The sequence below is a fragment of the Macrobrachium rosenbergii genome, chromosome 55 (genome assembly GCF_040412425.1).
Source record: "Macrobrachium rosenbergii isolate ZJJX-2024 chromosome 55, ASM4041242v1, whole genome shotgun sequence".
Classification (NCBI taxonomy): domain Eukaryota; kingdom Metazoa; phylum Arthropoda; class Malacostraca; order Decapoda; family Palaemonidae; genus Macrobrachium; species Macrobrachium rosenbergii.
Window position 1 is genome coordinate 67015163 of NC_089795.1, and position 22438 is coordinate 67037600.

Below are 22438 nucleotides of genomic sequence, written 5' to 3' on the forward strand. Positions count from 1 at the left end.
AAAAATATATCAATCCTATTGTACAGTAGTTAACATCATTTGTAACATAACCACAGTAATTGTGTATGACCGTACGATGGTTGAAATACAAGCAGAACAGTTGTTATCCGATACGATTATTAGCAAAACAACAGTTTCCCGTTCGGTTGTTTATGGCTGTATGCGCATTTCGCGATAAGAGTATAACGTTATAACAATACTCTTATCGTTCTCTTTTACTTTTAACTAGCAGATGGAATAAAGAGATGGAGGAAAAGAAGTTGGTCTATTGTAAGTTGGTCTCTCTGGCTGCCTGCGCCTGCGTGAAATCTAAAAATATTTCCTAAAAATATTTTTGTATTGGTATTAATTGCTAACCCCATCATAAACTCAAAATATCGTAGTCGAATTACCTGTATTTGATAACTGTCTTTTCTTTATTAACCAACTTGTACTGATTTATGGGATATTTTAATTCTAAGATAAGGTGCTTAGCTACTGGGTTTCGTGTATTCTAGCCTAATACTGTAAATGGCTAATCCAGCAAAATGGCTAATCTGGCACCCTCCGGGTCCCAGTGATGCCGGATTAGTGATGGTCAACCTGTATATAATATATATACACATACATATACAATACACCCCATGACCGACAGGGCGTGTACGCACCCCGTAATAACTAAAATCATTGAATACATAAGACCCTCCCTAAAAATACTTATACACAGATATTTTAATAGTTTTATCACACAACATTAATGTACAAAGGATGTAAGTATAAATACTACACATGTATACATTCTTTGTACCATCCATCATTAAGTCCACTTTCTGTAACTACTGGGTATATAGGAAGCTACAGTCTCTGATTGCTTGCAGAACCTTTCATATGAAGTTATTATATAATGAAAAGCCCATTGAATATTCTTATACAAATAACATTGTCATCACAGTATTGCAGACTTGAGAATATATAATGTATTTCATAATACAGTATATATAGTGAGGGTTATGATAGGTGATGTAGTTATACAAATAAATATAGTTATAAATGCATATGTGCAAAAGATACATAAGAGTACAGTAATAATAAATAAAGTTTAGATAGGAAACTTTTTTAAACATTTAACTTATTACTGAACTTATATTTACGAAAGGTACGAGACCTCTTGAATTCAAATTTATTTATAAGTTTCTTAAGCATCAATGTTGTACATTTATTATTAAGAAGTTTATTCACAAAAAGTTGACAAGTAAATAAATCTTAACTTTAATTGCAAATGCAAGCAATTCTAGAAAAATGCATAAATGTGACTCCATAAGTCATATTAAGTGGTGAATTGGAGTTGAAAGTAGGACATCCTACTGTATTATTTCAATTTTTTATATAAGCTTTAGTTAAAAATTTATTTGAAATTATTTTAATATCAATATCTAAGAATGATTGTGCTTTATATAAGGGTCATTATTGGTGTCTGTATTAGAAACTAAGTACTCTGTGATTTTTTTAATAAACTTAACTAAATGTACTTCCATGCACCTTCTAAAAAGGATTATTTTCTAAGAAAACAGTCACAGAAATTAAATATAAAATGACAGTATTAGAACTGTAAAAGCACCATAGGAATATCTATTTTTTGTCAATAAATTCCATTAAGTTTAATATATTTAATAGTACAGAAATGTAATATTTTAATGAAGTCAATTTTGTTAGTACAATACTGAAGTAATCTTATTCTTATAGTATTTCCTAAGCTGAGACAATATATTTATATAAGGCAACAATGCATCTAATAAAGATCATGTGGTAACATAGTATGAGTACTAAAATCAAAAGCAGACTGTAAAATTACCCAGACCATGGGATTACTGTTTTATATATATATATATATATATATATATATATATATATATATATATATATATATATATATATATATATATATATATATATATATACAAGCGGTCCCAGTTTCTGACGGGGGGTTTCGTTCTTAGCGGCGTCGTAACCCGAAAATAAGTAAATGGCGAACATGCGTCGAAAATGCGTCAAAATCATAAGAAAACCTTACTTTTAATGCTCTGGGTGCATTGAAAGCGATGTAAACTGCATTATTGAGTTTTACATCAAAAAACCTTCAAGAATTATGATTATTCTGCCATTTTGGGATTATATTTCTTCCGTCGGATGCGTGCAGCGCGTCGCTTGGAGACATGCGTCGTAAGCCGGAAATATTTCTGATGAATATATTTGAAAAGCGTCAGTAACCTCGGGCATTAAGTAGCCGGAACACGTCGTAAACGAGGACTGCCTGTATATATATATATATATATATATAATGTAGAGAGGGAGAGAGAGATTATTTTTTTTGGAATGAATGCATCCAGTGTTGATCATGTGCTTTTAAAGGTTATTTATACTGTATAGTAGTTTATTTACCCGGGTTTTATGTTCAGTTATTAGTATTCCAGGTTTATATGAATGCCTTTAATTCATTTTTTTTTTTTTTTTTTAAGTTTCAAGTGTCTGCTTTCCGTGCACACTAATAAAGTGAGATTTAATGGGTGTTTATTATACCCAGTCTCAGTAATTGCCTGTGTGAGGTTTTTCAGACAACTTTTTAAGCATGTAATTATGGTAAGAGCATTACATTTCTAAAAGATTTGGTTAGGTTTTACCTACTCATGTTACACATATGAAAAATGTGTACAGTATTCTTATTTTACACAAGTTTGTCTATACATATTATACAGTATAAGGAAAAACAACTAGTACTTTACTTAATCATATTTAAGGTTAAAGTTGAGATGCCATAGATTGCTTATGCACACATTAGAAACCTTTATTTTTTATGTGCTCAGACTTTTTTCAGGTTAATTCTCCCTGTCATGAGGACTGCTTATGTCTATAAAAGAGATAATAAGCTGATAGGAAGCTGTTTCTCCTGTATATATGGTAGTAAAATTATGGAAACTATAACAGCCAACAGCATGTGTAACCTTTGCTTTTTTATTTCTTGCTATGATACATTTATTTTACTTTATATTTAACATTTGTATGGATCCATTTTATTTCTCAGCTTTTATTCCCACTGACAGGGTTCAAATTCACAAGAATTACTTTACTAACTTCTTTTATGGCATCTTGCCGTTTATGATCGGAATTTGGTTTACAATTTGCTTTTTATGTTTTTAAACCATAATTGTGTGTGAGGTGGCTTGATTTCTGGCTTTTGGTGATGAAGTCCTGCAGAATTTATTCTTAAGACTGTGGCGGGCACTATAGTATTTTGGCCCTGATAGTGGGAATAAACTGAGTTGTGTTGTTTCTCATCTCTTTCAGACAGTCCTGGGCCTCTTTCATCTCTGCACTCCTCCCCAGTGTCTCTGTTCTTCCCCCCGCGTACCTGGTCGCCTTCCACAGCTGGCCTACGTCCCCAGCTCTCCCTTCCCCCACTGGCCCCTCTCACATTTCCACAATCCTCTTCATCCTCTCACGGGTCCTCCGCAGCAGCAATGGCAGCTCAGTTGTCACCTATGCGACCCAGAACTTTACGGCCTTCACATCGCCCAGCTCACTGTCCTGCTTGTGAGTCGTACTTCACTTCAAGCCTGTGTGAAGAAGCTCTCATCTCAAGCGGTGCCCCAAGAATGCCCAGCGATCACCTATGGTTACTTCAGTAACATCAGTTATATCCGCACCTGTTACAACAATATCAGTAAAACCAGAGTATGACACTAACCATACATCTCCGTCCGTGTCACCCTCCATTTTAGCAGAGAAACTTACTGCTACTGACAATGGAGAAGGTTTAAGGGCTGCATCAAACTAGAAGATGGGTTGGGTTACCTCTTGTTGGTAACAGTAATGTCATTTAAAGAGCTAACTCTTTCCAGCCTTAGACTTTATTCTCTTTAAATTTATTTCTTGTAATGATGTAATGGCCAAGCCACAGATTTATAGCATTATGTACATGACTTCTAAGAAGTCTTCAGGCATTGGAATGGGTTAGCTAATATATTATAATTTCCTCTCTTTTAATTTGGTTATTCTATGGCTGTATGAAGCTGTGTGAACTACCAGTGTATATATGGCTGGGAAGTGTACAAGTGGTTGTGCCGCATTGCAGCTCATGCCAGGTACCTTTGCTCATATGTGTGCCAACAAGATTATATGCGCTGGGTTCATTGAAATCCCAGTTGAACATCTCATGTTCCTATGAACCATGACAAGTGAAACCATCTTGCCTTTGGTATGACTGGTGTCCAACGGAATTTTTTTTTTTTTTATTTTAGACATTAATATTTTCCTTGTATGCTGTGTGCTAAATAAGGAAAACTGAAATTATTAATGGCACCAGTTATACTCATTTGGTTTGGATGGATGCAGATCTGCAGAATTATGCAGCTTTATTCAATCCATGACACGTTGGAGACAGTTCTTTAAGGGTTTATAGTACTTAAGGTGATTTTAGTTATAAGAGTGATTTAACTAACGAAGAATCTCCTTTAACATTGTGCCATATAACATGCTAAGTCACACTTAGTCTTAGATGCAGCCTTTCAATTAATGTACTAAGGTGAATATGTTGCAGGAGGATATTGCTGGAGTTGACTGTTTTAGTAACTAGACTGCTTAGTTTGTTGTTTAGTCTGGTCTTAGTATGAGTAGACATAGTTGTCTGTAGTCTTTTGATTATTTTGACAATAAATTATTTCTATCCCAACACTCAGGAAAATGTAGCCTAGCAAATTTTCTCATCGTTCTAAGGCAAGTGCAGCTATTTGCAAGCTTCCAATTCTCAACCACAAGAGTAATCTCGATGGTTCACCTGTTGTTTTCTTTATCAAGTCCTTGAATCTTTCTGTTTAAATATGTTATTGTGAACTAATATATTGAAGTGACCTTCATTCTTAAATACTAGTGCCTTCGTTATACATAGTGAACAGAAAGTAAATTTTCCTGTCAGTATCTTGTCTCAGTTTTTTGAATAATTTGTTTTATGTTTACTTTTGCTATCGAATAAGTTGCTTGTACTACTGTGTCTCATTATTTAAAAAAAATTATGTTTATCTTAACCATTACAATGAATTTTTGTGCTGTTTTTTCCAGTCAGTAGAGTACTTATACATTTAGGAATTGTGACTACCACCTTTAACTAGAAATCTTCTGTTTTTGTTGTTATTTTTGGATTAGCTTTGTTCATACTGACAGTACATATTATTTTATTATACCTGGAATTGTTAAATCAAACAACATGAAACACATTTGTGAGTGTATAGAATATATGGTGACTGAGTGAGAAATAATGATTTTACACAAAGAACAGTAGCTTTTTAGAATAAAATTTGTTCCATTATTTATTTTGCTGTAAAAAAAAAATGGGGAATTTAATTATTATTTTATATCTAGTCTCTTAGCTTGATCTTAGTTGTGCTTCTTAATGAAACCCTAATTAAAAATTTATATTATTTCATATCTTGCAGGATTATATTAATGTTTTTTTTCAGTCACTTATGTTATCACTGAACATTGTTGGTAGGTGTATGTTATATATATATATATATATACATATATATATATATATATATATATATATATATATATATATATATATATATATATATATATATATATATATATATAAAATAATTAATTGGCATTGTGAAATGTTCAAGGACTTGATTTAATGTAGTGTATCATTTCAGTTTTTGTATGTATACTTTATCTGTTGTAACTTTTTATGGGTAATGTGCCGGTATTCCTTTGTGGCTTCAGGTAATTGGCCCATGTATTACTGTTATTTATTATTACTGATCTGTGCCAGTACCTCAAGTTTTTCATTTGTGTATTAATATAAGTAAGAAGGATTTGAGAAGTCTATTGTACATGGCAACAACAAAATTCTGTGATGCATTAAATTAAAGTCCACAGGAATAAATTATCACAAATTAGTAAAATCATTCTTTAGAAATAAAAAAATAAAACTGCATAGATTCTTTTCAGTCATATGCCAATTGTTGTTCATAGTTCCAGAAACCTTCTTATTGTGTATTTACACAAATGAACCAGATGTAATGACAACATGAAGGTTAGCTGAATTGTAAAATGGTGAGCCATCGGGTTTATATTCTTTCGCTCATAACCCCATAACTATAGGGTAGAGGTGCTTTCTATGGTTCATATTAATGCAAGGTGCTGTGATCTGGGGATAGTCTGTGAATTAGGGCAGCTGTCAGTTGTATCTGATGATGATGTTAGGTTGTCACAAAATTGAAGTTGTTCCCCTCTTGTATGAATACTATATTGGAGTTTTCAAAATTCTTCAGTGTTAGTTACATATCAGATTCAGCAGGTAAGTCATTAATTCCTGGTTTTGTTTTGTTTTAAAATTTGAATGCTTTTATACAGTATTAAGTTTATGCATTGTTGTCTTTGAACTATGATCCAGCACTGATTGTGTTGCAGTTTGCCAAAGAAAGTATGGAAAATACAGGGTAGATAAACATTGAATGAAGGATAGTACTGCTAACTCAGAGGTGTCTGTGATTATAAGACAGTGTAGAAGTATATTGCCATACTGATTAAATTGCCACAGAAATGAAAAAAGCATCAACAAGAGGGTGCAACTATGGTAGCTTGATAGTGACTAACATGTCACATTCATACCTAAGGTTAGTATTGGTTGTCCAGGGTTGTGTTGTTTGTATGTCCATTTCCTTCCATGTATGAAAGTGCCAAAGTCTGAGTTGGTGATCATCTGAAAAATTAAGGTTCTCTTCCTTGAGCTGAAATATGTATTTCATGTTAATAAAATATCAATGTTATTAAATATGCAGAACAAATAATTTATTTGAAGTAGGATTTTCATGCAAAATTGACTATGCAACGTTCAAGCATTGCCAAATTGTTGGCACACAAAAGTTATATATGTAACAACAGCCATATTGTAAAACTTAATGACATACTTAGTATTTATTGCATGCATTGGGTTGTCTGTGCTCTCTATTAGTGGTCTTAAGAATTAAAGACTTTAGTATAATTGATTTACCCATATCAGACATGCTTACTAGATAAATATTTAGGCGTAGCAATAGTAGTGTGGGCATATATCAGTTTTGCTGTGTCAGAACAGTTTTTGCATTTGTTAAGTTCTGAGGTTAATTTGGAATGATTTCAAATTAGCTGCAAATGGAAGAGCACCTTTCGAGTGAAAGGTTGAATGTGTTCAATTTATTTAATATATTTCTGTACTCTTTTTTTTCAGTTCAAATGTCACAGTTTTCTGCTTGTCTTTTTATAAAGTTTTATATATTATATATATATTTTTTTGCATTCAGTTGTTTGTTAAGAATTTATTTACATTGTTTAGTAGCATTAGCTTTTTTATTTTCAGGTTTGCTCTTAAGATATTATTTGCAAAACATTTTCATTAATTTGAGTAAACCTTTATAAACATGGGAAAAAATGTCACACTGTGGTATTGGGTAGTTTACCTAAACAAATTTATTGTGTCAGTTATTGAAGTTCCAACAACTTTCTGAAGAAAATCTTCAGATTGATCTCTGAGTAAAGAATTTTTTGGAATTTAACTAGAATCTAATAAAAAAAATTTTAAAGTGGGGTTTATAGAATTGAGTTTGCTGGTATATCAGTTACTGTAGTGTAATTTTTATGTACAGTGCAGTAACTTGACAAATGGAGAAATTTATTTATATGACGAAATTCTTACTGGAGATAAGTGTGATACTTTTACAACTTATTACTTTTATTTAGCTACTTAATTTTTAGATATGTTGATTTTTTGAAGTGAGAATGTTGAGTAATGCATGGTGTGAATAAAATTTGCAGTGCAGCTGTCCATATTGTACAAACCTCAAATTAGGTGTTTTTGTTTGTAGACTGCATATGCAAACGTGACCCCAATATAAATACAGTAAACAGTAATTGCCACTCAGGAATAGTACAGCTGTATTGTATAGACTCTGATTATGGTCACTGAAAATATGCTAGTAAAGTAGTTCTCCTATATTTTCCCTTATTAATACTCAAATAATTTATACAGTACTGCCATGTTAAAACATTAAATCTTCATTGTATAGTATTATTTCTTGATTTTTTCAGTCTTGAGTGACTCTTACTGTATTCTTGCTCCATGCAACTGATTGTTTCTTTTTGTGTGGAGTTATGGAGGTAACATACTTCAGAGATGTGCTGAGGAAACAAATTTTTTTTTTTTTTTGTGTGTGACCTGTACTAATTTGTTCATATAATGAAGAAAATGACTCCATATTAATAGAGGGAAACATGAAGGCATTGTACATATATATTATACTGTAAATTGTTGCCCCACCCGTGGCACACTAGTTGTTTGAAAAGTACAGTGAGTTTGTACTTATATTGGCCCTTTTTATCCAGAAAGGTTAGGTTCTCAACTCCACCCTCCTCCCTTCTGAAAATCCAATTTATCACAACATGAAATGAAAGTGGGTTAGCCTACAAAATATGTCTTAATTCAGGTAGTGTTCATGATTACTTACTATGTAGCTTGTATGAAATTTTGAAGTTTTTTAAGCAGCCACCAAATTGGATTATTTTTGCAAAATAGTCATGTAACAAAAACCAATCCAAGAAAAACAGCTGTCATCTGTGATTAAGCAAGCAATTGAATAATTTATTCAGCATAGTGATGTTTGTAAGATTAAAGAGAAATATTAATACTATTTACACAAGACATCCCACTTTATCACAAATTAACTTTTATATAGTACCGTAACACTTCAGTACAAATTTTTTATATAGTATGTTATTCCAGTGTAGTGAATATTATTTATGGCCTTCTGTTGTCATTTAATTATACTGCTGTTTCTAGCAGAATGGGTATGCAACACAGTTATAAGTAAAAAAGAGAAATAAATAATAATTTCACTTTTCTCATTACATGATTGTTTCTTCTTTCTGATCAACAGCAACTCTCAGATAATTATATTGTAATTTTTGTATTATAATTAGTAGTAGAAATAATTATGGTATAAACAAGAAATCTATCTGTCCATGATTGTTAAACTTCACCGTGCTGTTGGCAAATTAAAAACTGCAGTGAAATTCATAAAATTCTACCTTAGCTACCTGAGGCACATGTTACAATTTTGTGGATTTTATCAGAATTGTTTCAGATCACTTTCTGATATAATTTTTAGCTCAGCAGAGATCTAAACATCATTGAATGTCACAAGAAGAATTACTTCCATTGTGTGGCTACTCCAAAAATGTAGATCTCAATTTACATATAGTATTACTTATCTAAGGTCTTAAGATGACATATTAATAGAAATTGATATGGAAGTGAAATAACTAATATTTGGTTGAAATTACTATATCCAAAGATATCCTTGCCAGGTTTTTGAGCTTTTGACTTCTAAAATAGGCCTGTGTCATAATCATTGGGCAATTAATCAAGAAATAATTGGGCACCTTCCTCCCAAATTTCAAGATCTGATAGAAATTTTCATTATTAGTAAAAATTATACTATAATGGTTATGTGGTATACTAGTACAGTTCGCATTTAGAATATTTTATTGTTGCCTCCAGCATTACTATTCATGACGTTTAATTCATTTGCACATCACTTGAGTGTTTTATGATTGAAAACTTGGCTAATTGAAAATTGGTGTCAAATAATATTCCTGCAACTAGATGAAGATCTAGTGGGTAGTTTTATATAATAGGCAAGTGACTCACCTTTATTGAAATGTATATACTAGATGAAGATCTAGTGGGTAGTTTTATATAATAGGCAAGTGACTCACCTTTATTGAAGTGTATATTTCTCCTAAATTCATTTTCTGACAGGCCTTATGTTAATGATATATAAAACCTAGGAGCGACCTTATTGTAGCAATACTGTATTATAATTTTTAATGCCATGATTTAAATATTTTCTTTTCTTTAATTTTTTTTCTACATCTCTGTTGCCATCTCAATGTTTCCTTTTCTTTCCGTACTTTTAAGACATTTTTTTTTATCTCTATTGCTGTCGCCTGTGATATCCTAAGTGCTTTTCCTCTTCTATTTGGCCTAAGTGTGAGATTGGGTTCTATTCCATTATGACCATTTATATAGAAAAAATTTTTAAATTCAAAACCAATCAGCTTGTAAAATTTAACGTAACGAACCCACTCATGTCATTGTCCTATATCAGTGGTTTTTGATACCAGATATGATGGGATCCCCTTTATTTTAAAAAATAATTTGTGCAAATTAAATTAAGAAAAATCAATCATTTAGTAGCACCAGCTCTCAGAAGCAGAGAACAGAGTGGGCTGCCTAGGTTTGTAGGTGATAAGAATCTGGTGAAGAGGAAGGAGGAGGCAGCTCTTCAGGATATCACAACAGATTTGGAGAGCCTGTAATTGCTGATGTCAGAGAATTAGAGCTGGGATGTGCAGGAAAGGAAACAGTGGAAAAAGCAGTTTGACCACAAGGAAGAAATATTGTCCTTTGCCAGACAAATTTCTTTTCTTCCTGCAACTTTTAAATAAATCCAGAGGTCTTCATAAATCAGATGCTGTAATGCTACTGGAACTGTTAGGATCTCTTTTTCTTAGGTAATGACTCCTCAGACCAGGATATATCAAAGATACTTGATATCACTTTGCGAGTTTCTGACTATGCCTCCAGTGAACATTTTCATTCTGCTGCATGCTCCTATCAGCCATCATTTGCACCTCATTGGTCAGTGGTTCACCGATTCTCAAGTAGCATCCTCCTTGACCCCAACATTGTTTAACTAGACATTATCCTTACAGATGCTCTTAACTTTTGGGAAATGATGGATAACATCCACATCTTCCTGTACATGGTATTCAACATTATGCATCTTGATGCTGACATTCTTTCAGAACTCCTCTGTCTCATGTTGAATCCTTAACCTTAAAAATCGTATCAATTAAAAAATACTTTGAGCTTTTCTTGGCTAACATCTAGAAACTGGACTACCCTCTTCATTTCTCCCACTGGTTTATGCCTTGAAGGTTGAGATGATGCATTGGTCCATAGGCTGGTTTAAGAGCTGGTGTCAAGAGGTAAGAACCATACCTCAGTAATCTCATTCCAGTCAGGATTAATGAATTGTTCTATTGTTTGGCATATCACTTAAGGGTAGTGAAATACATTTATCCAGTTAGCTGTGCCTTAAAAATATATCTCCAGACTACCTTAAGTTGCTTCTTGGCAAATCCAGTTAGCTATGCCTTGAAAATATATCTCTGGACTACATTAAGTTGCTCTTTGGCAAATCCCTTGAGTGGCCTTTGGATTCTCTGATTTTTGTCAAAAGGAGGATTACTTTTTGCAGTGCAAATCAAGGCAAGAGTGACACAGCTCTTGGCAATGTTGAGTCCTGGGGTAATATTCTTTATCTGGACAACAAAATTCTTGGCAATCACCTTCAAGAATTGATCCATTTCATATGTATTCAAAGAGTTGGTTGGTGCTGTATCCATACCCATAATCATGATGGCTTTGTTTCAGTATTTCTGTGAACACCTTTGGCATCCGTGCCATCAACACTGACAGATTTCTATGATGTTAGATGATAAACTCCAGCTTTCTAATTAAACCCTCATACCAGTCATGGCGTGCAACAAGTGTCCAATTTTTAATCTGGAGGATTAAGATCATTGAAGAAAGATAAAGGTTTTGTCATTACTCTGTTGCTGTAAGTCCTAAATTGATTCCAATTTATATTCTGAACCAAGATAAATACTGTAATAGCCTCTTTTTCTCCCCCATTCATCGTGCATCTTGGTAATCCTCTTGACAACCTTAGATGATAGCCTGCTGCACTGTAACCAAGGTATCTTTCTTCTTTAAAACTTTGTTGGATGGGCAAGCTCTAGTGTCTTTGCAATATTAGTAGCACCTTTTCCTTTATGACTGATGCATATTGTTCAACTTTTTCTCACTTCCTTAATTTAGTTGTCATACTGCACTTGCATAATGCACGACAGGAATTTTCTTGTCATTTGCATGACAGGAATTTTCTTGTCATTCACAAAAATGGAGATGAAAATTCAGTCATAAGTTTTCAATTTCTGTTTACTTGAAGATTCATAATACATTCTAATGTTCATTTGTAGGAAGTGGCTGTCAGTACAGGTCTTGAAAAATATCATGGTAGGGTATCCTCATACCTCAATGGCTAGCAGTCTGATACCCAAGATAGGTTAATGCGGCATGCATTCATTTTTAAATGATGTTCTACACATCTAAATTTGCATTTCATAAACTGTGATCATTGGAGATTGCTTTTGTGAATATCTGATTGTAAAAAAAAAATTAATTTCTTGGAGCCAAAAGGAAGATGTAAATTATATATCAATAATTTCTCTCTCTTTTTTTTCCAATACAGTACAGTCTTTGCTTTATTTTTTAATACAAGTGACAATTTTTTAATAGTATCATGAAAAGAGAACTTGCAAAACTTTAGTACTGATTTTGAAAGAAAATAAAACGGGCGAGTCAGTCACATATTTCTCTCTCTCTCTCTCTCTCTTCAGGAATTTCTGTTCTTCTCTTAATTTTACCAAAAATTTAAACATAATAAATGAGTGACTGTATACAGTATACAGAAATGGATTACTGAAGGAGAGTTAACCATTTGGACCAGTTACGACAGTAAGACAAGTCATCCAGAATTCAGCCTCAGAGTCACCAATGATCCTTTGACAAATCATTTTCTGTAGTTTTCAACTCATTATTTTTACTTTTTTTTATTATTTAAACATACCATGGCAAGGTACATTGCTCTAAAATGATAATCTGAATGAGTACACAGCATGAATGGTCTTTCCACAAACAGTGAACAAGATAAAATAAAATAAACCACAGCTCTGGTTGTGAGGTAGACAGAACCTGCACAGTTTATTGACAAAGGTTTAATTACAATGTGTGAAGTCAGTCATTGCAAAATCATAAAGATTGCAAAGTATTAATCTTCTTCAAAATGGGAGCTAAAAATTTATACTTATTAGGTTCAGAGCCTAGATCCATTCAAAATGGGAACTAAGAATGGGAGCTAAAAGCTTATACTTATTAGGTTCAGCACCTAGGTCCATTGTGTGTTTATTCATGCATGCATCCTGGATTTTTGTTGTGGTTTATGCAATTTAGTGCTTAGGCAACAACCATTAAAAATACCAACATGAGACTACTACTCCAATTATTATTTCACATTTTTGTACCTTCACATAATATTATGTTCTTTATGAAGCCATACCTTTTTATAAATACTTTTTATAAATACAAATTCCTGGTACCTTTCAAGCAACGAGTATAACACAGGTAAAAAATACCACTTGCAATATTACTTCTGTTCCCTATATCTTCTTTGCAGAACTTCTTATATATATATATATATATATATATATATATATATATATTATATACCATCACTAACCATCACTAATCCGGCATTATTGGGACCTGGAGGGTGCCGGATTAGCCATTTGTTAGGCTAGAATACACGAAACCCAATAGCTAAGCACCTCATCTTAGAATTAAAGTATCCCATAAATCAGTACAAGTTGGTTAATAAAGAAAAGACAATTATCAAATACAGGTAGTGCTCGAGTTACGATAATTCGACTTAAGATATTTCGAGTTTACGATGACCCACCAACTTACAATAGACCAGCTTCTTTTCCTCCATCTCTTTATTCCATCTGCTAGTTAAAAAAGTAAAAGAGAATGATAAAAGTATTGTTAGTAACGTTATACTCGTGTAAAGGCGTACAGCCATAAACAACCGAATGGGAAACTGTTGTGTTGCTAATAATCGTATCGGATAATAACCGTTGTGCTTGTATTTCAACCATCGTACGGTAATACACAATTACTGTAGTTATGTGACAAATGACGTTAAGTACTGTACAATAGGACTGATATATTTTTTACACTATACCCATATTCGCTTTGGAGAAAAGATTGGCAGGGAAATATACTGCTACAGTAACTTTAAGCTGCAACTTGTAGCTGAAGCTGAGAAAACAATGTTAAAGCTGCTAATGACCATAAATTATCGTGCATCAGCAACATGGATGAAACTCGACCGTAAATAAAACTGGAGAGAATGTATTTTAATCAAAACTACTGGGCATGAAAGAATACAAATTACTACTGTTCTCATGCTGATAAACAATAAATACGTAAAGCTTGTATTATGATGAAATCAAGAGAAAATAGCGAATGGAATCTTGATTTTTTTTACACAAAACAAACATGCCCCCAAAACGGCCAGCCGCGATTCCCGCGAACGTCATATATTAACGAAAAAAAATAGCTAAATTAATTCGCAACAAGACGTATTTAAGTTATACTTCGACTTAAAAACACTTCGTATAACGAAAACTAGCCTTGTCCCAAATAAATAAAGTATCCATATTCATTTACGCTAACTAGAAGCAAGAAAAGCGCTTTGAACTTAGCCAAATGCTGCAAAATAAACACCGCATTATCGATTCCCAAAACAAAACACTGATCGCAATTTATAGTACAAAAGCAATATGAGAATATACGCAATTGGAAACAATGTAGTAAAGCATAGCTTTTTAAAAGATCCATGAAAAAGATGCACATTCGTTATGTTGATGTTTGTATAATACTGTATACAGTAATGTGAATGGAGTTCAGTATCATGTAGGCTAGGCTACCAGTTTGTTGATGCAGCACACTGCGCCACCAAATCGAAGCGGCCGGCGAGCGAGTTAGCGCAGCAACCCAGGAAATTTAAAAATCAGCGCGGAAACACTAGAAATTACTCTAGCCGAAAATTGTGCCGGATTACTGATTGTTCCGGACTACTAATTGCCGGATTAGTGATGGTCAACCTTTATATTATATATATATATATATATATAACGGGGTTCCGTTCTTATATGTAAGCGAACATCGTCGAAAATCAAAAATCATAAGAAAACCTTACTTTTATATAAATATATAGTTTTATCAAAAAATCAAATATATTATTCTGCCATTTTATATTTCTTATATATATACATACATACAGAAATAATTTCTGATGAATATAAACCTCCGTGGCGGAATTAAACGGGGACTGCCTGTATATATATATATATATATACATACAGTAAACCCCCGGATTCGCATTCTCACGATTCGCTGACTCATGTATTCACGGATTTCTCTTTGGAACGTATCTACTCATTATTTGTGGAAAATTCGCACATTCGCAGTATTTTTCCACTGAGAAATATTCACTAAATACTGTATTTTCATCTCATTTTCATGACTAAATGCACTTTGTGTGATAAAACTATTAAAACACTCGGGCAATGCTAGTTACGATAATTCACCTTACGATAATTCGATTTTGCAATGGGGTAAGCAATTAATACCGATACCACAATATTATTTGTAAAATATTTTTGAATTTCACGCGGGCACAGGCAGCAGCGTAATCAGGCAGTGAGAGAGACCAAATTACAATAGACAACTTTTCCTCCATCTCTTTACCCCATCTTCTAGTTAAAAAAGTAAAAGAGAATGATAAAAGTATTGTTACTAACATTATACTCTTGCATAAATGCATACAGCCTTAAACAACCGACCAAGAAGCTGTTGTTTTGCTTATAACCGAATCGGATAACAACAGCCATTTACCCGGTATTTCAACCATCGTATAGTAATAAACAATTACCGTATGTTATGGCACAAATGACATTAAGTAGAATAGGACTGATATATTTTTACATTATACCCTCATTCGGTATGGATAAAGGATCGGCAAGGAAATATACTGCTAAATTTAAGCTGCAAGTTGTAGCTGAAGCTGAGAAAACAATGTTCAAGCTGCTACTGACTATACTGTAAATTATCATGCATCGACAACATGAATGAAACTCAATCGTAATTAAAATGGGAGAGAAAGTATTTTAATCAAAACTACTGGGCATGAAAGAACACATTACTGTTATTTTTACGCTGATAAACGATAAATACGTAAAGCTTGTATTATGATAAAATCAAGTGAAAATAGCGACCAGAATCTTGAATTTTTTTTTACACAAAACAAACGCCCCCAAACAGCCATTATCATCTCCTAATGAAAATAATAAATAAACTAATTTCACAACGAGACATATTTTTAGCTATATTTCGACTTAAAAACACTTCGTATAACGAAAAATAACCTTGCCCCATATAAATAAAGTATCTAGAGATACATTTACGCTAACTAAAGGAAGAAAAGCGCTCTGAACTGAATTAAACACGGCGAAATAAACGCCGCGTAAGCATTTCCAAACCAAAATTTTGATCGTTATGATCACAATTTATAATACAAAAGGAATATAAGAATATATACAATATTATTGGATAAAGTGAATTAAGGCATAACATTTTAAAAGATCCATGGAAAAGATGCATATTCGTTATGTTGATGTTTGTGTAATACAACATGAATATAGAGAGTATAATGTAGGCTACGCTACCATGTTTGTAAACAATATACCATACTGTAGGCTAAGCTAATTCTTGTTCGTTATTCAATTTCTCTTTGTATTGAATTATCATAAGTCACTTTGCATGAACCTCCAGAATTAGCTGATATTAGTAATTACTATACCGTGTATGTAAAGAGTATATTGTATAGTGTAGGTTAGGCTACCATATATGTATACATGGTACCGAATACCCTAGTGTAGGCTAGGCTGTGTTCGAGATATACGTTTTGGTATTTCTTAGGTTTTTTTTAATAAACGATGGTTACTTTTTTGGAACCTAACCCCAGCATAAGTAGGGTAATACCTGTATAAGCATTTTTAGTTTGTTTTGTGTGTGTTTGAACTATAAAAATAGGCAATTCTAAGAGTTTTTAGAAGGGTTCTAAGTATTCGCTGGTTTTAGCTATTCGCGGGGGTGTGTGTGCATCCCCGCTAATACTGGGGGTTTATATATATATATATATATATATATATATATATATATATATATATATATATATATATATATAAAGAAGAGCTTTGCAAAAGAAGATAAAGGGGAACAGAAGTAATATTGCAAGTGGTATTTTACCCTTGTTTATACTTGTTGCTTGAAAAGTACTAAGGTGCCTCTAGAATACCTGGAAAATCCTACCATAACCCTGTTTAGCTTTGAAAATATAAACTAAAAAATTGTATAGAATCAAAAGGAAATAATGATTTATTCATGGTATCTATAATAATTGTATATTAAAACAATACAAGGAAAAATGATACCTTAGCAAAGAACATGTCATTCATTTTCATGATCAAGTAACTACACTATAATCAAACAAGACATCCAAAGTTATTGTACATACAATGTATGCATACACATAATGAATGCTGTTTATGTAATGTAACAAGAAAATGAAAATGCAATGACCAGATTACCAGTTGTACCATTGAATGGTAGTGCATGTAGTAGTGTGACACTAGAGCACTTCATATTCACTATACGTTCCCATATTATTTACCTGTAGTACAGTCTAATTTTCTATGTACATAATAGCGTATATGATATAATTGTATCATTAGCCAGCCAAATGTATTATACTTTACATGGTGTACAATAAGATCAGTAATAATGCCTGAAAAACAGTCATGCGGTGAGAATACGTACAGTAAAGCTCAACTGATTACACTGTGTAATGGTTACATTTCTATCTTTTATATATCTTGCAGTTAAGTTCCTAGGAAAGTAATTTTAACACTTACCAGATTGTGCTCTCAATTGGTTGGTTGAAGGCAGTATCTCATATAGGCTAGTGGTACTAAGGGAGCATTATGCCTTAATCCCTGCAAGTGACCAAATAGCAGCTGTATACAGTACATACACATAAGTACATATACTGTATCCACACATTGTACACACACACACACACACACACACATATATATATATATATATATATATATATATATATATATATATATATATATTTTTTTTTTTTTTTTTCCAACCCAAATTAATCATAAATTCCCTTATATCCACAAACACATTAGTCTTTGTTTTACTGGACTCACTTTAGTAAAGATCCAGAAATCTCCTATTACTTATGCATTGTCAAGTTTACTGGTACCACCTCTATTTCAACCTCATTTGTTGGGGGGGGGGGGCCCTTGCTACGGTTGATATCATTGGTTTCCTTGGATCATCTTTGTCAACAGCAGAGCTTCCATTTTACACATTTTTCATATCTTTTTGTTCATGATTTTATGTGAATTAGTAACTTTTCTTTTTTCAACTAATTTCTGTTTCTGGTTGTTGTCTTGTGATGACTTCCCATGGCAGTTACTGTAACTACATCTCATTAGTTTCCTTCCCTTTTCAATAGTTTGATTTATGGACTTATTTTGCTTCCCTTAACACAGTTCCTGGTAATGCAGTTAAACTCATTTATTAATTTTTTTGTTGGGGGGAAAGGACTGGGCCATTATTTCTTCACTCGAATGTAACATACTAGTTGTTGTCCATTTCATTTATTATGATGCATTATATTTTGTACTTGGTAACCCACGATCTTAATGAATGTTTTATTTTGTTAGGTACTATTTACTTGTCCTGTTTGATAACTAGTGTATGTGTGGCTTATAGCAATTTCTTGGTAATAGTGAATTTTAGGCAATGGATGTTCAGTGTTGTGTTGACTTGCTTTATTTGCTTTGGCCGATTGTTTACCCATCATTTCATACCTGTATGCCCAAGTGTACTTGCCGTTGTTTGGGAGTGCCTGCAGATCATTTATGTCTTCTTTGAATCAAGAATGCATAACTTGCGTGCGCCTCTTGCCTGGGTCAGACATGTTCCCTTTTGCAGACTTGTGGTGCAGATTATGAATGGTCAAATGAGCATTGGTTTGTTTTTGCACAGAAAGGGACTTAAAAAAAAAAGTTGTTCTTGAAGATTGTAGCCAATGCCTCTTCAAACTCTGAGGGCTCTTCTAAGCCTCCTTCACTGAGGAGCCTAGTTTAAGAACAGAATTTTTTAGATGAATTGTCTAATCAGAATATGTCCTAGGGCTATTTGATTCATCTTGCTAGCAGATTTAGCAAAAGAGATGAATTTGTGAGACATAAGCCCCAAATTGCCCTCCTCGGGTCTGAACATACTGCAACTGCTACCAAGGGCCACATTCACTAACCCGCTGGCTTATGGGAGGATCACTCTCTTAGTTTCTACGCTCCAGGCTTCAGCGTCCCAACTCCTTACTACTGTATTGTGGTCTTCCAGCCAACCTCTACTCTTGCCATCATTACTTCCTCTTCCTAGCTTACCTCCAGGCTCCCCCACTATCCTTGATGGAGCAAAATGCAATAGCTCCACAGATCTTGCCTCCCATTTTGACTTTTCTGACAAGCTGTGTTCATCACCTTCAACTCCAGGAATGTAACCTGCAGTTAACTGTCCCCTGTCTGACGATGTGTTCTCAGCCATCCCCAATATTCCAGTTTTTCAACAGTAACCAACTTGGGCTCCAATGCCAAGCAGTCATCAAACTCCAGCACCTACTCTTCATTATCATTCTGCCTGCTGATATTCATCCTTTTCCTCATCAGATTTTTAAATTAAGACTCAAGATGTTCCTCATCCTTTGAGCTCCAGAGTAGAGATGAGGCCCGACTACTAAGGGCAGAATTAAGCAATTTGTCATCTTCTCCCTGTAAATGGAAGAAATGCTTGTCTCTTGTGGTCCATCCACCCCATCTATCACAAAATAGCAGCAGGTGGACGATTGGGCTTTGCCACCCTAAACAGTTTCTCCAAAGTTGCCAACCACACCTAAACCTTCCAATACTCTCAAGATACATACCACATACTCTCCCAAAGATGGTAAGGTTCAACATCACCAAGGATAAGGTCATGATACTGGAGTATTCAAATGTGGAGGCTATTGAAGTTCTTAGGAGACTGCTAATTGGGTGTTCAAGATTTCCAGTTCTGAACTACTATCTAAACTGTCAAGGGAGGCTTTGGCAGCCAATTTGGATCTCGACAATGGTGGTGAAATTTATCATTGTTATCTTGAAAGACATCAAGTTTTTGCATGGATGGGTAAGGGGCCGGTAGGGGTATTATCATCACTGGAATCTTGCATTCATTTTCCTTGCCTGATCAGTGCCATAGGAGGATCTACTGAATTGAGAATTCTTCTTGGTAGGCTGATCACCGTACAGACATCAAATTTTGAAAAAATCCTTAAATAAATTTGATCACACAGAATTTCCATGTGACTAACTCCCTCCCACCAAATCAAGCTTGAGTTGGTAAGCCTCTCCATTGTCACTTCTTTAGAATGGAAGAGATCTTGTATCTTGTGATCCATATAACTAAACTACCACAAAACAGCAATCAGCAGCCCTTTGGACTTCATCGCCCTGAATTTGCCAACCACACTTAGGGCCTTCAGTAATCTTTAGATAATGTGTACATTCTCAGAGAAGACAAGATTCCTTGCCACCAAGGACAAGTTCGTGATAAAGGAAGATTCAGATGAGGAGCTTGCTGAAGTTATTTTGAAGTTCTGAATTGGGTATGCAAGATTTTCAATGCTGAATAACCCTTTAAACTGCTGAGAGAGGCTTCAGTGGCAATGTTGCAGCCCAGTTCTCCTTGGTAGATCTTTTGGTCTGCTGATGATGATATCCATCATGGTCACATTGAGGGACATTCTGCTTAGCATGGAAGGGAGAGGGATGAGTAGGGTATTATTGTCCCATGGGAGCCGTGTATTCATTTTAGCAACAAATTTGATATCTGTTTAGGTTCTACACAGTTCAAATTTCTTCTCTGTAGGCATGTCACCATAAAGTACCTGTATATCAAATTTCGGAAACAAATCCATGAATGAAGTTTTACCCAGTCATTGTCAGTTTCAGCTTTTCCGTTAGTTAAAGTTTTTAAAGTTCAAATTTAATAAGATTAAAAGTATATATAAATAACAAACCCTTCAAACCATCCCTCTTTGAGTTAAAAATGTCAACTCAGTGTTCTGGTTGAACTGTTAATTAATATTAGTAATAATTGCAAAGGATGCCCTAGCCTTCTCCTCTGAGACCAGAAGTGGAAAGGAGCATGTTCTAGGTGCTGTTCTTTTTTTTTTGGGGGGGGGAAGAGGCTAAGACTTCAAGAGAGATCACTGCTTGTTGGATTATTCTTTTTCTTGGGCAAGACTCCATCTGGTGATAAGGTATGTATTTTATTTCTTGACTAACTCAGTAGTTTAGAAACAGATTACAGCCTTCAAGGATCTGTCTAGTCTCATGTCTTCAGCAGGTTTTCAAGAGTTGAGGCTCATTGATCTCTTGGATCCTTTCTTCTATCCACAAGCCTTAGTGCAGACCATGGGAAATAAGCTGAATTCTATGGCCACATAAGCTGCTGTTTTCAATATGGCAGTTCATCATCTACAGTATCCTACCAAGACTTGTTCAGCAAAAAGACACCCCTTTATACAAAGTCTTGCAAACTATAGTGCACAAGACAAGGTCCTTAGTTGAGTTCTCCATTCTTATAACACAATTCTGAGCAGACAGTTCCCAAATAGAAAACTCTGCTTTCTGTACCACATAAATAAGGAGAAGAATTCATATGTGAAGCCCTTCGGTAGAGGAGGTGGGAGAAGAGGAAAGCATGGTGTCCCCCACAGATAACAGATCCGCTGGTGGTAGTTTGTCTTTCGAGACACTGGAAGAACTTAGCATTTATCAGAGTGCAGCATGGGTAGGAAACAGGTCCATCTTTGTGCAACCAACCAGTGAGTTTTGCATTATACACAAATGAATCCAAAAGGTTTCAGCCTTAGAACAGAGTGGGCTTAATGATGATGAAAACAATAGAGGAAGTCTTTGATGGATCATTAGACTTCTGCAGTCTTATTTAGCCTCCCTAGACCTCAAGATATGTCATTCCATATCCATGTTTGTTTGAAAGAGAATGAATGCAAATGTCACATTGTGTTTTGGCCTCTCAACCACTCCTCAAGTCATTACTCCCCCAGTAGCATTGTGGGTTCAGATGCTTATGATTATGTACATTGGCATCTTAACAACTGGGTGGTCATGGGATCTTGGGAAGAATTAAGAAGGTATCTGTCAGCTCTTACCTATGTTTCTCCTTGGGTCTTCAAATAAACTGGAAGAAGTCAGATTTGACACCCTCCAATGTGGCAACTATCTTGGCATGGTCATTGATACACAAGAAAGAAGTTATACTAACTGCCAACAGTGGGATAAAGGAGCTATGAGCTGTTATTCAACAATTCTTAGCCAACAACTAAGACCTAGCATATCCTAATCTGTCACTAGTGTTGTTTGAGAAATTGATTCTTCCTTGCAGTTCAGGGTCTGATCCCATAAACTACAGCTGTCCAGATGATGGTTGGCTTTGACAGTGGTCAAGGATGGCCCAGTTCTA

The 22438-nt window shown here is 34.2% G+C and overlaps 1 protein-coding gene across 15 annotated transcripts in view; it reads left to right on the forward strand.

Annotated features, from left to right (window-relative positions):
• Window positions 1-22438, forward strand: part of LOC136835369 (broad-complex core protein isoforms 1/2/3/4/5-like) — a 946407-nt gene that overhangs the window by 734584 nt on the left and 189385 nt on the right. For 4 of the 15 annotated variants that reach the window (XM_067098828.1, XM_067098825.1, XM_067098816.1 and 1 more), the window contains one exon: window positions 3322-5361. The exons of 10 other annotated variants lie outside the window; for them this stretch is intronic. In XM_067098828.1, the coding sequence (XP_066954929.1) occupies window positions 3322-3662 (341 nt within the window). In that variant the 3' untranslated portion in view covers window positions 3663-5361. Of the gene's footprint in view, window positions 1-3321; window positions 5533-22438 lie in introns of those variants that run through there. One more of the 15 variants, XM_067098826.1, reaches the window with a different exon arrangement.